Consider the following 21,414-nt stretch of genomic DNA (forward strand, 5'->3'; position numbering starts at 1 on the left):
TCTTTTCCCCAATGAAGTCAATGTTTGGTTTTTCTCTAAATAATATGCTTCTAAAAGGTAAACACTAAGTATCATGCTGTGAAAACCAAGAAAACTGATCACCTACCTCAGAAATAACAAATTGCATTTAAAAATGAAATCCATTGTAAATAAATACTGACCATTAGAGAAATATCCAGAGTCAGAAATGCAGTTATATAAGTCACTTTCCACCAACATGGAGGCATAGGTAGATACACTGTGCTTCCTCAAACAACCAAAAGAAGAACCACAAATATAAAACCAAAACAAACAAACAAAAAAAAACAACCAGAACTGCCAGAAAACTGAACTGTATGGAAATCTGACAACCAAGGAGTTAAAGAAGAAACATTCATCCAGACCTGTAGGAGGGGCAGAGACGGGTCGCCAGGCAGAGAGGGTTTGTGGCAAGGTGGTGGAAGGAGGACCAGGGCAGGCAAGACGGTGGCTGGTGGAGAGGGTGACGTGGTGGCTGGCAGAGCAGGTGGTCCCACATTTGCGTGCATATAAACAGGGAGGAACAAGTGGGGAGCAGGACAGACCATGCAACGGCAGGTTCCAGTACAGGGAAATAAAGCCTCAAACCTCTGACTGGAAAAACCTGTGGGGGTTGCGGGGGTGGAAGAAACTCCCAGCCTCACAGGAGAGTTCATTAAAGAGACCCATAGGGTTCTAGAATATACACAAACCCACCCACCTGGGAATCAGCACCAGAAGGGCCCAATTTTCTTGTTGGTAGTAATGGAAGTGGCTGAAAGAAGGCCAATAGCCAAGCAAGTGGCATTGTTCCCTCTTAAACCACTCCCCCATTTACAGCAACACAATGCAGTAATGTGGGTTGCCCCTCCCTGGCAAATAAGGCCCCACCCCTTACTACATAATAGGCATACTGAGACCAAAAAAAAAATGGCCCAAATGAAAGAACTGATCAAAGCTCCAGGAAAAATACAACTAAGTAATGAAGAGATAGCCAACCTATCTGATGCACAGTTCAAAACACTGGTAATCAGGATGCTCACAGAAATGGTTGAGTATGGTTGCAAAATAGAAGAAAAAGCAAAGCCTATGAAAAGTGAAATAAAGGAAAATGTACAAGGAACCAACAATGACAGGAAGGAAACCAAGACTCAAATCAATGGCTGGACCAGAAGAAAGAAAGAAACATTCAACCAGAACAGAATGAAAAACAAGAATTCAAAAAAATGAGGAGAGACTTAGGAAGCTCCAGGAGAACTTTAAATGTTCCAGCATCCTCATCATAGGGGTGCCAGAAGGAGAAAAGGAAGAGCAAGAAATTGAAAACTTATTTGAAAAAATAATGAAGGGGAACTTCCCCAATCTGGCAAAGGAAATTGACTTCCAGGAAGTCAAGGAAGCTCAGGAGTCCCAAAGAGCTTGGACCCAAGGAAGTGCACACCAAGGCACATCATAATTAGATTTCTCAAGATTAAAGAGAAGGAGAGAATCTTGAAAGTACAAAAGAAAAGGAGGCAGTTACCTACAAAGGAGTTCCCATAAGACTATCAGCTGATTTCTCAAAAGAAACCTTACAGGAAAGAAGGGTCTGGAAAGAAGTATTCAAAGTCATGAAAGGCAAGGACCTACATCCAAGATTACTCTGTTCAGCAAAGCTATCATTTAGAATGGAAAGGCAGGTAAAGTGCTTCCCAGATAAGGTCAAGTTCAAGGAGTTCATCATCACCAAGCCCTTATTATAGGAAATGTTAAAGGGACTTATCTATGAAAAAGAAGCAGACCAAAAATATGAACAGTAAAATGAACAAACTCATAACTATCAACAACTGAACCTAAAAAAATGAACTAAGGAAACAACTAGAACAGGAACAGAATCACAGAAATGGAGATCACATGGAGGGTTATCAGTAGGGAAGGGGAGGGGGGTGGAGTGGGGGGAAAGGTACAGGGAATAAGTAGCATAACGGTAGGTAGAAACTAGAGAGGGAGAGGTTAAGGATAGGATAGGAATTGGAGAAGTAAAAGAACTTGTATGTGTGACCCATGGACATGAACTAAGGGGGGAATGAGGATGGGAGGGGGTGTGCAGGGTGGAGGGGAATAAAGGGGGGAAATGGGACAATTGTAATAGAATAATCAATAAAATATATTTTAAAAAATAAATGCAGTTATATAAATCAGAGGTGAAAATCCATATAGTGATAATTCATTAATTATATTAATCTAATAAAGCATCAATTTCATTAAACAAAATTAACTCAATTTACTTAATGTGATGAGTATTTTGACTTTTTCTTGTGGTCTCTTTTGCTCTACATTTTCTAAGCCTTTTTTTCAGATTCTTTGTTTCATATAAAGATGTTAAGATTAGACCACTTTACTAAGCAATTAAACAAATACATATTTTAATATACAGGGAGCCCTGTTTTACACACATATGACTTTGTCTTTTTCCCACTGTCTTAGCAAGAGTGTTTGTCTTGGAAAGAGTGACTCTAACACCTGCATTTATGAAATGAATTCCATAGTAATAATGAGTGGAGCCCAGTTTCATCTAACTGTGGCAATTGTTACAGAGGAGAAAAATTTCGAGTTGAGAATGGGCAGCTTTGTTTTTTTATCTCATGCAAGCCTTTCTATTACCAAAAGGAGCTCCTAGGTAATTATTATATCTACCTTTTCACTGTGTAAGTGTGAACAATAAGAACATAAGCATTTGGCCCTGGCTAGTGTAGCTCAGGGGATTGAGTACAGGCCTGCGAACCAAAGGGTTGCTGGTTTGATTCCCAGTCAGGGCACATGCCTGGGTTGTGGGTCAGGTCTCCAGTGGGGGGCGCGTGAGAGGCAACCACACATTGATATTTCTCTCCCTTTCTTCTTCTTCCCTTCCCCTCTCTCTAAAAGAAAAAACAAATGAAATCTTTTTTAAAAAATGAATCTAAGCATTTGCGCCTTTACATTTCCAAAAGACATTATTTTTAATTATTCATTTAGTTTCTGTAATGTCTAGAGGAAATATTTCTAATCTGTTACAATATTGTTGCTGGCATAAGAGTGAATTTAGAATTATCAGGCCATTTGGAACTGGGACTCAATTACAAAAAAAAAATTATATGCAAAATAAAGATCCAAACTCAAACTCTTATTAACTGGGGAAAAATCACCATGTTTTGTAATGTTTATTTTTTTTAAACTTATTTATCAAGAGATGAAAAATAAATTTGGGCAAAAAAGAAAAAAGAAAAGAGCCATACATGTCAATCCACAACCACGTGGGAAAACTCATACACAGTGCCTCACTATTTAATAGTCTCATTGGGCTATTTGTAGGACAACAGCCTCTCTAGGTTTGAGCTCATGTCTGGCCACCTATTGGCCAAATGGTGTCGAGCAAGCCACACTCCAATTTTTTAAGGTTTATTTTATCCTCATTCAAGAGAGATGGGAAGGCAGAGAGAAAGAAACATTGATGTGAAAGAAAAACACCAAGTGGCTGCCTCCTGCACACACCCCGAACGAGTCCATAGCCCCAGCGTGCACCCTGATGGAACTGAACTGGCAACCCTTTGGTTACAGCCAGGGCAAGCCACCCTCCTTTTCCCAAACATGTTTCATCACCTCCAAATTAGGGATCTAATCATCTTTATTTTATTTCTTTTAATAAATAAAAAAAGTTATACAAGCCTTGTAAACTGTAAAATATGTAAATATTTGGAGATATTTTTCTTTATATTTCAGGAAAAAATAATCCGATAGGGCAAAGAAAGCAAGGAAATTAACTAGAAGATTCGGATTTTAGTGTGGAAGGGAAGTAATGGAATTATAGATTAAAAGGGCAATAAGATTGGCTAGCTGAAATTTGTTTCTTAATGAAGGAAAATGTTGATGATTCGGTGGGGAGATGGAGGAAATAAGGGTGGAAAAGTGACGGGTGACTCCACTGTCAGCAGGACTAAAACTGCTACAATGCTAGGGCGGATGGTAATAGGGCGGGGGGCAAGATGTTCTCTTCTGAACTTGATGAGATTAGAAGAGAAGTCAAGCTACTTAAACTAAGAACGTCGTGCCCATCGTCTTGCACCTGGGGAGGAGACACAGGACAGATGCGGGCAAGAACGGCAGAAAGCAGATGCCCACGCTCCAGGTGCTTGACTCATCCTGCCTGCGAACAGGCGACTTTGGGGCTGACCTGACCTTGTTCTAATTGCCCTTTGCTACTTGCCACCCAAAACATCCTAACCAAGATAGAGTTTAAAAGTTGAAAGAAACAAAAAACATAAAATAATCATGGTAAGACAGCTAAAATGATTGTAGGTATTTTGACTCAGTGTATATTTCCTTGTGTTTGAGAACTGTATTTAAATACCTTAATTGCTTTTTTTCACTTCAAATTTCATCCCTTTGGAGATCCAAAAAGATAAATTATTTTTAGAGTAACAGCAGCAGTGGAAAAAAACATAAGATAATAAATTTACTTGTAATTTCAATGAGAAGATTACTGATATGTTTTTAAATGTAATATAAGATTTACAGGTATAAAAACATTGTTTAGCTCAGGATGCATTTATTTTGCCTTTAAGCATAATCACAAGCTACTATTGTTTTAGATAAAAACTGTTAAAAAAAAGATATCTTATTTTTATGACAATTGATCTACTTTCATAAATCCCACATGAAATCAAAATATATGGAGATGGCTTAGACCATAATCTCCTATAGTGATGATCTTACATCTCAGCTCCTCTGTTCAACAGAGAACCTTTAAAAGAAGATTTTTCCAGGGCTCTTCAATATTCATTCAATTGATAAAAACTCAACTTACAATTCTTCCCAAGAGAACTACAATAAATGAAGTGAGTTATATTTCAACCGTGATTTATGAGTGAATCACACCATGCTCCTTCCTGAAGTTTTTGTCTGTATATGACACACAATTTTTAAAGGATGACTGCTAACTATTGAGCATAAGCATAATAGCAGGCACTTACCACCACGCTTGTGATGTGCCAGAAAGAGCTCTCAAAACAAGAACTATTATTATTACCACTCTCCAGATGAGAACACTGAGACAGATTGCAAAGGTAACTTGCCAACAGTTAAGAGTTTGGAAACAGAACATACGATGCGTACATCCAGGCAATCTGACTCCAGAGCCCACACACATCATTAAACCCTACAGTACCTCAGGTGGAAATGAAATAGGCGTATGTAGTGTAAGTGCCTGACAATAAGCTTTTTTATTGCAGTGGAAGTGCATGACATTAAGCTTTGGATTGCTGAGGCATCCATTTCAAAGACATCCATCTCGAATAAACCCTGCCAGCTACGTGACCCAGCAGCTACTAGCTAGACAACCACGTAGGAAGCCAGGGCTCACCCACCCGTGAAGTTTCCCTTTGGGGCAACCTGGAGAACTCACTGCCTGAGTAACACCGCATTTCCCTGACTGCGCACCACTTCCCAGGAAACCCCAGGCACCCCGCCCTTGCCCGTAACAAAGGCAGACGCCCAAGTCTGCACACCCTCTCTCTCTCTCCCTGATGGTTGTTGCTGAGGTGCATCTTGTGATTGTAGTAAGAACCACAAGGGCCGGGCCAGCCATGACATTAGCTCCAGGTGGGGACATGCCTCTGGGGGCAGCCACAGCAGTAATAGGCCCAGGTGAGGGCCTCCTAGCCAATAGCATCACTATCTGTAGGCTGAGAACCAACACGGAAGAGTATATAGCTTTTCTTATGATTTTAGGCATTTAAACACTTATTTTTAAGTAGGTTGTGATGCCTGGAAACATTCATAAATAATGTATTTAGAAATTCTTCAATACATGGAAATCAGAGGACCAAGTCTTTTTCTGGCCGGGGCTTCCTATACCTAAACTGGTCTGAAGGCACTGGATGATCTCTATAACCACAATTAGCTGACCATTTGGAGTGATGAAACCAAATGGTGTCACTCCTTTCCCCAAAGCCATCAGAGAGTTAGAGAGGAAGAGCCCGTATCTGCTGCTTCTTTAGAGCTTTAAAAGAAGTAGCTAAACTTCGGTCTAGTGTCCTCGAACCCAGGCTCTCCTTGTCCTCCCATCTCTGAACTGCCTCCTTCCAGCAGCCGCCCAGAAATTTTGTTCGCTTTGCTTCTGTTTTATTTTTCTTCTTCTTGAGGGTTAGATGTACACAGATGATCTGAAAGGTGATTCTTTCCCCCAACCTTCCTACTGATAGATCTGATACTCTCCTGCCATAATCAAACCTCATTCACTTAAGAATACAGTGTTTTGGAGTTCAACCTCCTAATATCTAGATGCCCTATTTATCTTTGCTGCAACTCACCTTCCTCCCTCTAAAATCAGGACGATCACCTGCTTTGGAACAGTTGCTGGGGGGATCAAATGAGATTATCTACTATATGGTTGGCCAATGTCTGATGCACGATAAACCACAATGACTACTATTTTTAGTACTAGAAAATAATTCTGTAAGGTTTTCTTGCTCTGGCTTCAGGCATCACTGGTTTTATCTTGTGTTTTTTTTCCTTCAACTTAATTTGCAACATGTATATAAACATTAACTTGTAATATGTGGCACTTTTACATAATACAGCCTTTTATAAAACATTTCTAGTGTCTCAGCTGCAGTCACACTGGTGTTTGGTTATTTCCCCTAGTACAGCGATGGTTTTCCACCTAGATTTCATAATTCAGTCGTCTGAGTGTCTATTCTGTTTAACTCTCCCTTATAAATAAACCTGCCTACACTTTCTTCAGCCCACTGTGAATCCAGAATATATTTGTTATTAAGTGAGACTCACTTGATTTTCTCTACATGTTGCCTTAATCTTAGAGTGTAGGTCCTCACCTTTTGGGGGAGGGTGGGTAGAGGAAACATATTCTTGAATGTGAGAAGAAAAATTAACCTTCTATTCCAGCTTCCTTTCTCATTCTTAGCTGAAAAAAGTAAAATAACTAACTAAATAATGAAACTTCTAATCACATATTTAACATAACTGTCCCCCTTAAAAACACATTATAAATACATACAATTCACACAGAATTTCTCCAAAATCTTTATTCAGCAGAAATCTACATAACACCCTTCAAAGTGGAATCTAGGAGACACACTGTTAAAGTACTCTGGTTTCATTTATTAGTGTCATGATGCTATTAAAAAATAAAACAAAACTGAAATTACTAGTGACATTTTCCAAACAGCAGGCTGTTTCCTGTCATCTCTAGCAAATGATACCAAGAAATGACACAACTTCTCCAGTTTTAATAGTCATATCTGTGAAGCTAAGGACAGTGTATAAACAGTTGACTCACGGGAAAAGAGAATGCGGGAAATATCAACACAGCGCGGGCGCCATCTGGGAAGCTCTGGATCCTGTTCCCACTGCGAGCAAGCGTGCTTGTCGGCTGGCTCTCTCCAGTCAGCGCCATATCCTGCACGTATTATCCTTGCTGCCTATTAAGACAAATGTCACCAAGTTATTTTTTCTTTTTTATTCACTTCACTCTCTCTTTACACAAGTTGACATTTTCGGGGTCACTGTTGATTTTCAGTGTGCTACATGTGCCCACCTACCCACCAAGCTCCTGAGGCACTGAGATCAGGTATCTGGGGAATGGGAATCTTTTTCCCTTTTTCTTTCTTTTTCTTTTCTTTTTCTTTTCTTTTCTTTTTTCTTTTCTTTTCTTCCTTCCTCTCTCCCTCTCTCTCTCACACACTCTGTCTCCCCCTCCCTCTCATGATTCTGTCAGTCCTAAAATGTACAAGTTCACGTCCTACTCACACCAGTAAGATCCATAGTAGGCTAAAATTGCAGAGGACCTGGGATTGCAACTGCATCAGCCATCCTTCTCTGCTGTTCCCTCTGTTCCCCCCCCCCCCCCCGCCAAGCATCACCACCAGGCAGAAATACAGCAAACGTGAACATCTCCAGGTCCCGGTGTTCGCACATGAGAAGATAATGCATTTCACTTTAGAGCAGATCCAAATGTTAATAGATGTTTCTCACCATCAGTTAAAATGGAAAACCTACATCTTTCCTATTCTCCCCACGACTATGACTCACTGTCTTCCAAAGCAACCCCTCCCCTCTGCCAGGGGTCACCTCTCACATTCCCCCTATGGAAACGACAGTCCCAGTGTGGTTTTCTCCAGAGACCAGGTACATGCCCTCAACATAAGAAGTGAGGGCTACGTGGATGAGGAAAGCCTGTGAAAACTGCACATTCCACCAAAAGCACCTTACACTTTAAAAATGTAATGACCATGCTGGCCGATTCCCTTCCGGTTTGTGCTTCTTCACCTCGCCTTCGGCAGTCCCCTAAAACATGTGCGGTGGACGCTGGGGTCGGCCAAACAGAGAGAGCAGATCAATTCAAACAAAGAGAAGGCTCTGCTGTTGGCAAGACAAGCGTTTCACCCCCTTTCTGATAAGCCCTGTCGCCCAGTGGGCCAGTGGCATCTTGTTGCCTGGGGATGCACTAAATAAATAAAAACACCTTTCAAAGAGCTCAGGAACCAAAGTGCCAGCACTAAAACAAGGCACAGACAAAGGGAGTTCCTCCCTGAAGCTCTCCAGGGACTTCATGAAAAGTGGCTGAGGGGGGAGATGTTGCAAAGCTGCCTCACAGAGGCACGTGGACTGGGAGAGGCTGGTCCTCTGCCAATGCAGCCAGGCTTCCTTCTTCCCTCCTTGGCGGCAGTCCCCTGCAGAGAGCATCCTGTGCCTTTAATCACAGCCCCCACGCTTTCCTCTTCCCCGGAACGGATTCAACATGCTGTTCACGATAAAATATATGGCTTCTGGTGGTACTCTCTTAGGAGTAGCTACATGTCAGTAACCCTCGAAAATGATAAACCCAAAGAAAGTAATCTGTAATTTTAGAATTTATTCAGAATTGAGAAGAAAGGGGGAGGTATTTTAAGGCAAAAGGGGAGATTATTTACAGCACTCCTGAAGCTGTATGACTATGAAGCAGCCAGCACACAAAGCCAAACGTGCATGTGGGACATTGAACTTAGTAGATAGTTAGGCAATTTTTAAATTTGCTCAGCACATCGGGAGTCACTGAGTTAGGCACACTGGGTCTTAGTGACTTCTTAGGGTGTCCCGGCCCCACACTGTTGTAACACCCACCCCTGCCAAGTCTCCTCCAGGGGCACCGCACTCACATTATACGGTCTTCTTGTCACTTTTCTCTCCTTTCCGCAATCTACACTAATCTATTCTCAATTCAGTTCTTATCAAATGTCAATATGATCAATTCACAATAAATTGTGAATGGTTAAAAAATGCTCAATATGTGTTTTCTTCTCCAAGTATTTGCATGTTAGCAGGGGACAACAACTTATGCTTGGAAAGGAGCAAGGAAAACACAAATTAACTCAAAGAATAAATCTCTAATGAGCTAAAATCCAACTGGGATGAACCCAGGGTCCTGACTTGTTTCAGCTCCTAACACGTAACTGACATCAACTGAATATTAACCATCCGATCGACAGTACCTGGGGAGATGTAGTAACCAGCAAGGCAGGCTACCAAATTCTTACTTTGCATAGAGCAACTACAATTTAAAATCACAAAGCCTTCCAGCCAGTGGCAGGGCTCACTCCTGTGGTTCTGTGATGCAGCTAAAATTAAATAATGCACATAGGGCACCCCTAGATGTACATGAGCCAGGGTCCCTGGAAGAGAGGTAGGGATGGAGGTGAACTCCTTTTGTATTCAGCTTAGGGTCCCTATGCGCCACTTGAAAATGAAAGCCAAGTCTATGGTGTCTATGTCTCCCCACCTGTAATGATGATGTTGCCTTTATAGTTGAAAGCACATGAGAAGATCTCATCAGTGTGCCCCTCGAGCACCTGGAGGCACTGGCCAGTCTGAGCATCCCAGATCCTTGCTGTTTTGTCCGAGCTGCCTGTTAGAAGACGGTTCCCTTGGGGGTTGAAAGAAATCTGCAAAGAGAAAGAAAATGCTGTGACAGATTTGCATGATGATTCCCAACACATTTTTAACCAGCAAAAACAGGACATTACTAAGCACCTGTCACCTTCCCAGCCTGGTATTTATTCTTACCCAGAACAGTTCCTTCATGATGGGAAAGATATTGCAGGGACTAATACATGCAAATTAAAATCTAGACAGAAAAATGTTATTGCTTACCCACTCACAATTCCAAGGACAAAGACAAATTCCACTTTGTTTCAGTGTTAAATATTTCCATGCAATACTTCCTCAATTGCATCTAGTTTACAGAATACTTGATACTTCTACATGACGTTTTCTTTGCACAATATAAATTTGTGTGTCCACTACCACCAGGACAAGCATTCAGTCAACTTCTTAAATACCTTTAATAAGTACTTTCTGCTCATTAAATCGTTTACTAATGACTGAGGGGAACACTGTTTATGGTTTCTGAAAAGTTTTAGAAATCACTTATTATTCTGAGCTTGAGGACATACTTAAAAATAAAGTCTTTAGGAAATTGATTTCTAGAAAGAAGGAGAGAATTGGATACACTTTAGTAGCCTGGCAATATACCTACTTACACTGAACATGCTATCTATTTTTTGAAAGGAAACAAATTGCTCCAAATGAGAAAGGAACTCACCTTTGAAATCTCACCTTCATGACCTTCCAATTTACTAATGCATTTTCTTGTGGCCGCACTGAAAATTCTTGCTGTTCCTTTTGGAGAGGAGTGGGGATATTCATATAAATAACTTTATCTGAAATACAGAGCTTTGAACCACATGCCTCCCATTATCTACATACCTATCCCTCTGAGGCACAGCTGTTAGCTTTGCCTTCTTGCCCACAAGGAGAGCCAGCCACTTGATTCTGTAAATGCAAGCTGGTCCCACTTGGGTAAGAGCTTCTTGCAAGAGATCATGGGTCCCAAGGTAGAAAAGGCAAAGAGACACCAATTCAGAATGAAAAAAAAGATTTTAAAGGAAAAAGAGGGAACGAAAACAAGACTTGGTAGGTTGGGGCTGTAATAAGCAGAAAGCTTAGCATCATACACCAAACATGAGCCTAAGGTTACAAGAAGGTGCAAGTGGCCCTGAGAAGGAACAGTGGCCGCCACTCAGTGACCAAAGAACAGGCATGAGGAAGCCCTTTTCAACCGATAGAGCTGAGAGAATGATCTCTCCCTGCATCCCTGTTGTATCCACAGAGCTCAGGAGTGCCACTCGATAAATAGATGCGGTGTGGGTAGGCAGACGGACAGATGGATGGATGTATAGATAAATAGAAGGAAAAGTATACTTTTCTTTAGAATTGAGGAATGGAAGAGTTAAATAAGCACAAAGGAGAAAAATAGCAGTAATGCAATTGTTACCAGAAAAAAAGGTAAACTCTGTCAGACCAGGTGAAGGATACTTTCTTATTGCAAATCACAGTGTTATATACAGGTAAAATTAGCAAGGATAGGGTGTTTTGATTACTTAATTTTCTTTCAGAGAAAAGCAAAATATCTTAAAGTATTACTTGCCTTCCTGACAATGTCAACTCAGGAGGAAGTGGACAAAGTGATAAAAATTGCTATTTTAGAATGACTATAATAAAAAATATAAAACTTGCCACTTAGTGGGACATTTCAAAAGCCTCAAAGGCAAGTGACCAACTTGTCTGACAAGTTTGTTAATAACACAAAGGGGGGTATTCTGCATGGAGCAATACTCTAAATTAACACAAAGGCATTTTTAATCTTCAGAAAATATAGAAATAAGATAACGTTGAAACTGTAATTTTTTAAAAGATAGAAATATGAGTAAGACAGAAAATTAAGCCTTCAGCGTAATTCCAGTGAGGAAGATAAAGGTAACACAGAGACAGGGATGCAGGTGAAGAGGTAGTTCACTACACGGATACATTCAAGTTTAAGGAAGAAATGAGGAGCAAAGACCAGACATAAATAAAGAAGATTGGTATAAACATCGATACTTCTCAGGAAACACAGAATGAGAAGAGGTTCACAAAACCTCTCACAACACCAAAAGAGAAAACGAGTTTTTTTTAAGTAATAGCTAATCACACAAGAAAAGAATAGAATCAATCCTAGGAAAACTAGCAAATCAAAGGAAAACAAACCTAGAAGAATTGAACTTGTATTTTATTCTTACCCATTCTTTCGTGTCCTAACCCCCAATCCTGCTTATTTCCCGCCACCACCACCCACCCCGCCCCCGGCACTGACCAACTCCTCCCATTCTGTATATTCTAACATTTCACATAAAACAAATGTGTGGTGTTGGTCATTGCTTCCCTCTCCATGAGAGCAGGCATTTCTGTCTCTTTTGTTTACTGATATACCCCTTGGTTCTAAAACAATTCCTGGTACAAAGTAAGTACTCCATATATACATTTATTGAATGGAGTTTTTGTATAAATGAGAATGATATTTAAAATGAAAAGAGCAGATTAATTTTATAGTTAAGAGATGATTTTTTAAAGGCAAAAATCTGTTAGAAAAATGAAAAAATAAGTAGTTACTTTTAAAAAAATTGTCCACTGCTTTCCACAGTGGCAACACCAATCTGCATTCCCACCAACAGCAAATACGGAGATACCGCCAAAAATTCAACTTGGATCTGCCTTTTGACCCAGCAATCCCACTTATGGGAATATATCTGAAGAAACCTGAAACACTAATTCAAAAGAACATAAGCACTCCTATATTCATTGCAGCGCTATTTACAATAGCCAAGATATGGAAGCAGCCCAAGTGTCCATCAGCAGATGAGTGGGTAAAAACAACTATGGGACATTTACACAATGGAATGTTACTCAGTTATTTTTAAAAAGAAGGCAATTTTACCATTTGCAACAGATAGATGAACATGGAGAATATCATACCCCGTGAAATAAGTCAGTCAGAGGATACCAATACCATATGATGTCACTCACATGTAGAATCTAACAAACAAACTGAACTAACAAGTAAAATAGAGAGAGGCTCAAAGACAGAGAGAAAGATGACAACTAATGCGGGTGGTTAGGTAGTGGAGGGATCAAGCAAAATGGAAAAAGGACTCGTGGACATGGACAACAGTGTGATGATTGCAGGGGTGGGGATAGAGGGGTATAAGGGAACTAATGATAATGGAAAAAATACAATAAAAAATAAAATTGTTCAGATTCAGAGGTATTATATTTACAGGATATCAAAACAACTTATTTGTACAATCAAAGAATTGCCTTTGAAAATCCTAGTAGGACAATGTAATTTTAAAAGAGAGACAAGGAAGAAATAAAAACAGGGTAGTTCAAATGAATCACTAGCAAAATAATGTAATGGCCTATGTGGTCAACAGGGAAATGATGCACATGTGTTGCAGCATCACATGCGGTCTTCTAGAAACTGAGGCACACAGTGCAACACCAGCCTATGGTTATCAATAAGATGGCACGGACGCGGCATAGAATCGTAAGTAGTCATCAAGAACACGAGGTATAGCAGAGCATCATATATGTCTGTCACAAAGATTTGTTAGACATAGTGGAACAGCACATGTGGTTATAAAGGAGACAATGCAGATTTATTATAATAGGACCATTGACAGTGGTCAAGTTGATGAGGTTGACATTGTGTAGCATAATGCACGAAAATCAGGAGGATGACCCAGAACATACCATTGTATATTGCCACCAGAGGTGATGAAGACCTACTATTAAATCATTTGTGGCTGTCAAGGAGGTGATGCAGACCTTGTATAACATCGCACGTGGTTATCAAGAACATGATACAGATATAGTGAAGTAACATACATGCAGAGATGAGGCAGATACAGTGTCTATCAAATCTGGTCCTCAGGAGGATGACCTATAGTGTAGAATCACACATGTTTTTCAAACAAAGCATTACTCCCTCCACAAGTTAAATGTATGAACAGATGTCCTACCATCAGCTGAAGCAGTTGCAATAAGCTTTCCAGTGTAATCAAAACAGCAGTCTAGAATTTCATCATCGTGGCCTGTTAGTGTTGCCAGGCATTTTCCACTTGCAGCATCCCACAACTGCAATTATGACAAAGCAGAAGAAAAAAAAGAAGAATATGACTTCTTGTTAAAATGCAAAGATGGCCACAAGAAGTCTTTATGACATTTTTACGGCTGGTTAAACACCGTGCCAAAATCATGTGGCTAGTCTGCACACATTCTGTTCATTTTACGTTGATTCCTGACAAGAGGACACAGCTAATCAGCTGACGAGGCACACTTTGGACACACAGGAGCCCAGAGAAAGACCTTTAGAATGGGTGGTGCAAATGTGACACTACATTAGGGAAAAAACATCTAAAAGTGTACACTTCACTGACTGGAGTGGAAATGTGCTCTTTTCATGACAAGAATGTTGATCTAAAACTAAAATGTGAGAAAATGAAAAGTTCATTGAGATTATAATACAACTGATATGTAATTAAATAATAACTCCAGAGTATAAGCTCTTGGTAACAGAAACTTAAAGGCAGGGAAGAGAAGCGGGGTAACGGGGGAAAGAAGGGTCAAGTCAAGGAACAAGTACGAAGGACCCATGGACCATGGACAAGTTCAACGGGCGGGGAGGATAGAATGTGGGAGAGGGGGTGTGGGTAGGGCAGGGCAGAGGAGTGGAGTAAAAATGGGGACAACCATAATTGAACAACAATAAAAAAAATTTAAAAAATAAAGGCAGGGAGACACTGTGTTGAGACTTCTTGAGCTTCACCCTAATCAATGTTTAATAAATGAATAGAGGAACAGTAAACAAGAATAATGTGCCTTCTTAAAATAACATCTCCTAATACATTTAAGTCAATTAAAATGGTTTTACTACATCACAGTTCCTTTCAACTTGAGGCATCCAAAACTTGAAATTTAAAAATTACTATTGATAAGTTAACATCTTAAGTTCATGGCACCTTAAAAGTCGTTAATGTTGCCATGAGGGCCTGACACAGCGAACAGCACAGACGTGAGAATCGCAAAGCAGACCCGTTCCTTGAGCTCACCATGCAGGTTTTGTCCATGGAGCCGGTCAGTATCATGGAGCAGTCCCAGTTGAAGACGGCACTGCTGATCTCGGCGCAATGCCCGATTAAGGTGTGCACCTTCCTGCGAAGTGGAAATGACCCAGAGGTGCCTTACGCCGGGGTATGGGCACAGTTCGTGATGGCGGCAAACCCACTCAGGGAGGGGTCTAAATTCTAGTTTTCACAAAATAGCGTCTTTCGTGACTAAACAAAGATGGTTTTACTGTAACTCAAAAGGAGTCAACTACTACTTTCATTTCAACACACATATACTTAAATTTTAAACAATCAAAGATAACATTACTCAAGATAACACTGCAGGCAAGCATGGATAGAAGAATAAAGGCAGTCTGGAATTCCGGCAGTGTTCCTACACCCGACGAGGGGGCCCTTGGTGGCTCAGAAGCCACCCCCCCCAGTCCCCCAGTGTCTGCAGGGCGCCTCCTGTCTCTCATTCCTTGTTGCCCCCTCCTTGATCGCTGCCCCTGACGACAACCCCTCCCGTCCAAGTGCAGACAAGTCCATGAGCGCAGTTTAACAGCACAAAGAGGCTAATTTAGTTACCTTCTTAGCAACTAGAACCAAAAATAATTAGGAAGGAAACTGAAGTTCTCGGGCTAAATTAAATTTGGGAAATTAGCCATGATTTTATGTATTCACGATAGCCATGCCTGCCATAATCACAAGCCATTGAAATTTGATTACTAGCACAAGGGACAAATAACAGCTATATAACCAGGGTATTGCTACCATTCCCCTTTCGTGTTCCTCGTTGGCATTCTTTGTTCAGAATTCTGAGAAATCACATATTTTTTTGTGGATCAGAAATATCATTAAAGAATGAAATACTTATTTGTGCCCTAGTCCTATGTCCCACGGAGTGCAGAGCACAGTTAATACATTTAAGACTAAACTAATAAATAACAAAGATCTGTCTTCTTAACTCTCTGATCCAGGTTGAAAAATTCTAAAAAATTCAGAGTACCTTCCAGTCCCAGCATCCCACACGACAACTGTGTGGTCAAAGGACCCTGTGATGATTCTGTCCCCTGCGGTGTTGAACGACAAGGAGATGATTTCAGCTGAATGTCCCTGAAAAAGAGCAGACATCATCACGCATACTTTTAGTGAAAGCAGGTGCTACAAATGCATAATATCAGTGCCTAAAAGAAAATGCCAGAAAAGGCAAAGCTGTGCATATTGGGGGGGGGGGGGGGTGGAGAAGATTAGTGGTGGGCTGGGGTAGGAATGGCGCGTGACTGCAGTTGGGCATGACATGTCTTTTCAGGGTGACAGAAATGTTCTAGACCTAGGTTTGGGGGGTGCCTGCACAATGTTGTAGGTTTATTCAAAATGGACATACGCTTAAAGCAAGTTCATTTTAACTCAATGCAGCCATTTGTTTGTTTGTTTATTTGTGTTTTAAAGGAAGAGGGCGTGTCTGGGCATTCAGAAGGCTCCTTCACAATGTCTTGGAGACACGAGAGAGGGCTGTAGGCTTCATGGGCCAATAATAGGTGATGAGTAAAAGAAAAAGGTTTGTGAAGTTAATAACCTTAAAAATAGAAATTCTTATGATAATTTAACATGAAATGATGAATAAATACCTGGCCTTTGACCTGACTTCCCCCTTGTTAGGGTCTAGAACCGAAGACACTGAGACAGCGAGAAAAGCCTCTCTCTGCAGTGGTTTCTGCTTGGAGAAGAGCCTTTGTTTTTCTCATTATTTTAGTGCATTCACATAATTGCTTTTTAAAATAATACAAAAGTTCATTTACAAATTAAATTTCTGGTTTATTCCAAATAACAAAAATCAAGCATAGCTAAACATTAAAATTCTGAACACACACACACACACACACACACAATGTAATCTCTGGCAGGACACAGGTGTGCCAGGCAGGGCTCATCCTTTCTAATGTTCTGGAGGAAGAAGCAATAAGAGTCAGCAACCCACAGAAATCATGAGAACAATGATCAGAAAGATACTTTTTTAAATAACACTAGGCACACACACAAAAAAGCTAGGCACTCTGAGTTAAGGAAGAAAAACCCTTAGTGCTGGTTAAAAACACTTTTTTTCTCTCTTGTTTTAGCCATTTCTTAGTCATTGTAGTCATTTTTAAACTTTCTTAGAAAAAGCTCTCCTAGAAAAGAGTTTAACTCATTTATAATTTCAAAAAATAAGAAAACTGGATTTCCTATCCAGCTGTCCCTACTTATTGCCACAAAGAACTGCTCTATTTTTGTTGGGTGGTTTGGGATGGGGAGGGAAAAAGAAAGTAGCTGGTCATTGGAAAGTGCTAGACTCATGGTGGTGACAGGCAGGGGCCCCAGTGGAGACATAGCACCAGCATTCACTCTGGGACAGTGCCCTTGGACCTGTTTCTCTCCCGCCACTTGCCCCTTGTCATTTCAGAGTTTGTGTAATACCAAAGCTGGAGGGGAGGGGAGAAGAGAACCAACAGTCATCCCCTTGAGGAATTTTCCAACAAGGTTCCCTAGTTCTTTCTCTTTCTAAAAGTGTCAGGCTCCACCTACTTTGCTTTTGGCCAGAAAGATGACGATGGTTTTTGAGCTATTATAGGTGTGGACTACAGACTGAAGTGAGTCTAAATAAACATGGCTTCCTCCGGCTTCCCCAGCATGTCCAGCCACATCGTTGAGAACAGCCAGCAAACCTACTGGACAACTCTCTCATTCCCATCTAAAAACCATTTCTAACTTTGTAACCATTGAGCTAATTATGTAATAAAAATGCAAACAAAAACAAACACAAATAACAGGCTTCTCCTAAGGAATGGCTGATAAAAAAAATAGAAAACTATTGAAGTTATTAACATTGTTAACATACGGTTAATGTGACGACTTCCTCTCCATTCTGAATGTCCCACAGTTTGGCCATTGTGTCCATACTTCCTGTAGCCACCAATGTGCTTTGGGGATTGAATGACAAGCACACCTGGGTTACATAAAATGAAAAAGGTTTTAGAAATACAGCATTTTAGCCCTGCCTGGTGTAGCTCAGTGGATTGAGTGTGGGCTGTGGACCAAAGTGTCGCAGGTTCGATTCCCAGTCAGGGTACATGCCTGGGTTGCAGGCCACAGCCCCCAGCAACCACACATTGATGTTTCTCACTCTCTCTTTCTCCCTCCCTTCCCTCTCTAAAAAAATAAATAAACAAAATCTTTTTAAAAAAGAAAGAAATACAGCATTTTTAATTGTTAATTTTTATGTAGAAAAGCTTCAAGATGCATTACCTTAGCAGATTCAGCCTAATTCTTTGTACAAATACTCAGCAAAATACCAACTATGAGCAGTCTGCAATCTGCAGGTTGCACCTGGAAGCAATCTCCTCTTGAGAGGAAGCTGCTTGCTCCTTTGCAGGGGCACCGGCTCCCTTTACCACGTACAGACCACCGAAGGACAAGAACAAAACCCATCGCTCCCACCTTCCTTGTAGCTACCATCACAGTTCTCTCAATCACGCCCCTTCACTCACCACGGGCTCTGGCTGTCTGCTCGGTCTCAAGTCCATGTCTCGGTGGCCTTGGTGAGGGCCATCCATGCAATACCTCCAAACTCCGATCCTGGACTCCTTTTGATAATCACTTCCATGGCCATACCTTAACCTTGACATCAACTTCTCTAGAAGACTCACTACCAATACACTAGTCTCCAGTTACAGTTTCTCAAAACTTCAACTGCCACTCTTCTTTATCACACACCCTTCTCCAACCAGAATATCTTCTATCTCATTAAGGCCACTTCCTTTCCTCCTGGTCCATCATCTACCATTAAACTGGCCCCCTGGAAGCATCACTTCTGCCAGCATCTTCAACACCCTCAGTCCCTATCTTTCAACTGCACCATCCACAGAGCTCCTAGAAACCAGTATGAAGATGGAATCTTTTATCCATGCATTTGCCCTCCCTACCTCATCACTCAGCAAAAGAGATGAATGAGCAATACCGGCAGCCTGCCCTGCTATAAGAGCAGAGCAGACCGCCAGTGTTGCTCATTGATGCTTTCTGGCCTCATCTGTGTCCTCAGTACCATCCCCTACTTTGTCTAATAGGTCTTTAGCTCACCACATTCTCCCATTGCCCACTCTTGCCCACACGCCCATGCTCATCCTCCCTAGCTGATAACCTGGCCTCCTAGTACTTCCCTGAGAAAACTCACCCATCAGGTAGAAATTTCCTCAATGAACCTCATTTCCTGTTCTTCAGTCTCAGATTCAGAGGATCCCTTTGCCTAGTTTAAGACACTGCCTTCTCCCCTGCACTCCTGGGGGAGATGTGCCCACCAACCAAACTAGATCCCGCCCAATGGCCTAAATATGTCTGAGCTTCTCCCACATAAAAACAATTCCTCCCTTGACTGTATGTGCTCCTTAACTACTTTCTTTTCCATCTAAATTCCTCGCAAAAACAGCCTACCATCACTCAGTGTTTGCCCACTTTCCACTCTTCGGCTCCACTTAACCACTCCAGCTGCATGTCCACCCCAAAGGGTGTGACTGGTCATTCCACTTAACCTCCCTGGGTTCTCGATATTTTCCTCCTTCACAGCTTGGACAGTCTCTGCTTTCCTTCTCTTACTTCTCTCTTCTTCTGTATCTTTTAATGGTTTCCCTCCTCCATCCTGCCAAGGTTCCATCAGTCTTCTCCCCATACCCTAACTTTTCCTTTGAGAAATTTCAATGGTTTAATGGCTTCTACTGGCACCCAGATGCCACTGACCCATATCCGTGTCTCCCTCCCAGACCATGCTGCTCAGCCCCAAAGAGCCCACTGCTAAATGGATGCCTGTGTTTGGTTAGCACACAGGAAGCTTTTATCAACCTGCCTAAGACACATGAGTCATAGGAAGCAAACCTGCTCCTTCTCTTTTATGTACAGAATTGGTGAATGATACTACTAGTCATCCAAGCCTGAAATCAGAGAAACATCCTGGACCCCTATTCTTCCCTTCATGCCTCATATTGACCTGGTAACCTAACCATGCTCCTCACACCCCACCCCTCTCACATGCTCCTCACCTGCCTCATGAAGAGCTTTCACTATTTGTGCTTGGACTGCATCAAGGGCCCCCACTGGCCCCTAGTTCTCATCTTACCCACCTCCCATCTCTCCTTCATACTGCCAGAAAAATAGACCAGTACAGCAATATCTGCAGGGTCAAGTCCAAAGTCTCTACCATAGCACCTGAGACCCTTTGTATGTCTATGACATGGCCTCTCCCACTTCAGTCACACACACCCTGTGACCTGGCTTTGAACAGGTTATAAGTACGCCAACACATCAATGCCCTTAACCCAGGCAGTCGGACTATCTGGAATTCTTGCATGTCACCTCTGGCGTGGACTGCAAATATGCAAAATCATGCATATTCTGTGCATGTCACCACAGGGAAATTCGAAAGGCACCGCTCTGCCACCCAGAGCCATGCAAGTGCTCAAGCACATGCCGCTGTTGCACACCATGCCCGCGTGGCTCCTCTGCCTGGAACACACGTGCCAACCCTTTGAAAAGTCTTTCCTGAACACCTCCCTTAGCCGAGAAGCCTTGACCGCTCCCCTCTGTGCTCTCACCAAATTTGCCACCAACTGCCAGACACCTATGGCATGTCTACTCCCCCCACTAGATTTCAGAATGCCGGAAGGGCAAGAGCTAGGCCTGATTCTGCTTTGGTAGCCCCAGCACACAGGCCAGGGTTCACACACAGGCACTCCTTAGAAGGCATGGATTGGATTGATGTTGGCCATGAAAAACAGGAACGTCCTCCTAGGAACTATGTACAAAGATAACTTTTTCAAAATTCCAAGGGAATGTGGAAACGTGGCCACACTATGGTAGTAAAGACCGCATCTTTCTTACGGCCGTGGGAAAGGTACTTAAACTCGCTAGGCCTCAGTCTCCTAACTGTACACTGGCCAAGTACCTCTCCCTTAGGGTTGTTGTGAAGCACAACTAAGCTAATCTATACGTATGGGAAGGACTTAGGAAAATGCTTCATGCACGCTGAATGCCATTAAAGAGTCAATTATAATTTTTCACCACTATATCCCCCGTGTCTAGCAGGGTATCTCGAACACAGCATGAACTCTTGTTGGATGAATACAGCATGAATTTGAAGGGTGACTATAAATACATTTTACTCCTAAAATAAGCATGCGGTTTATTTTTAACAGCTATCATTTGTTCCACGGGGTGCTAATTATCTCACTAACTGCTATAAGATGTGTCACAGAATTGGCCAAGGGCAAGGGCTTCCCAATAGTCACAGCTATTTACAGTGTCCGACTATTTATGTAAATTTGAGTTCTAATGATATCTCGAGAACAATCAGCATAAGTATTGTACATGATACAGAAAGTTATTTTAAAAGCTA

General features: G+C 41.5%; 1 protein-coding gene across 1 annotated transcript in view; it reads right to left on the reverse strand.

Annotated features, from left to right (window-relative positions):
* Nucleotides 1-7,167: 7,167 nt before the first annotated feature.
* The window catches only part of DAW1 (dynein assembly factor with WD repeats 1), a 37,772-nt gene continuing 23,525 nt past the window's right edge, over nucleotides 7,168-21,414 (reverse strand). The window contains exons 7-13 of the mRNA XM_028510599.2: nucleotides 17,872-17,979; nucleotides 16,003-16,109; nucleotides 14,997-15,099; nucleotides 13,908-14,022; nucleotides 10,613-10,689; nucleotides 9,791-9,953; nucleotides 7,168-7,454 (exon numbers count right to left, since the gene is read on the reverse strand). Of these exons, the coding sequence (XP_028366400.1) occupies nucleotides 7,420-7,454; nucleotides 9,791-9,953; nucleotides 10,613-10,689; nucleotides 13,908-14,022; nucleotides 14,997-15,099; nucleotides 16,003-16,109; nucleotides 17,872-17,979 (708 nt within the window). The 3' untranslated portion in view covers nucleotides 7,168-7,419. The remainder of the gene's footprint in view (nucleotides 7,455-9,790; nucleotides 9,954-10,612; nucleotides 10,690-13,907; nucleotides 14,023-14,996; nucleotides 15,100-16,002; nucleotides 16,110-17,871; nucleotides 17,980-21,414) is intronic.

This window comes from Phyllostomus discolor, chromosome 4, assembly GCF_004126475.2.
Source record: "Phyllostomus discolor isolate MPI-MPIP mPhyDis1 chromosome 4, mPhyDis1.pri.v3, whole genome shotgun sequence".
In the NCBI taxonomy this organism is placed as follows: Eukaryota; Metazoa; Chordata; class Mammalia; order Chiroptera; family Phyllostomidae; genus Phyllostomus; species Phyllostomus discolor.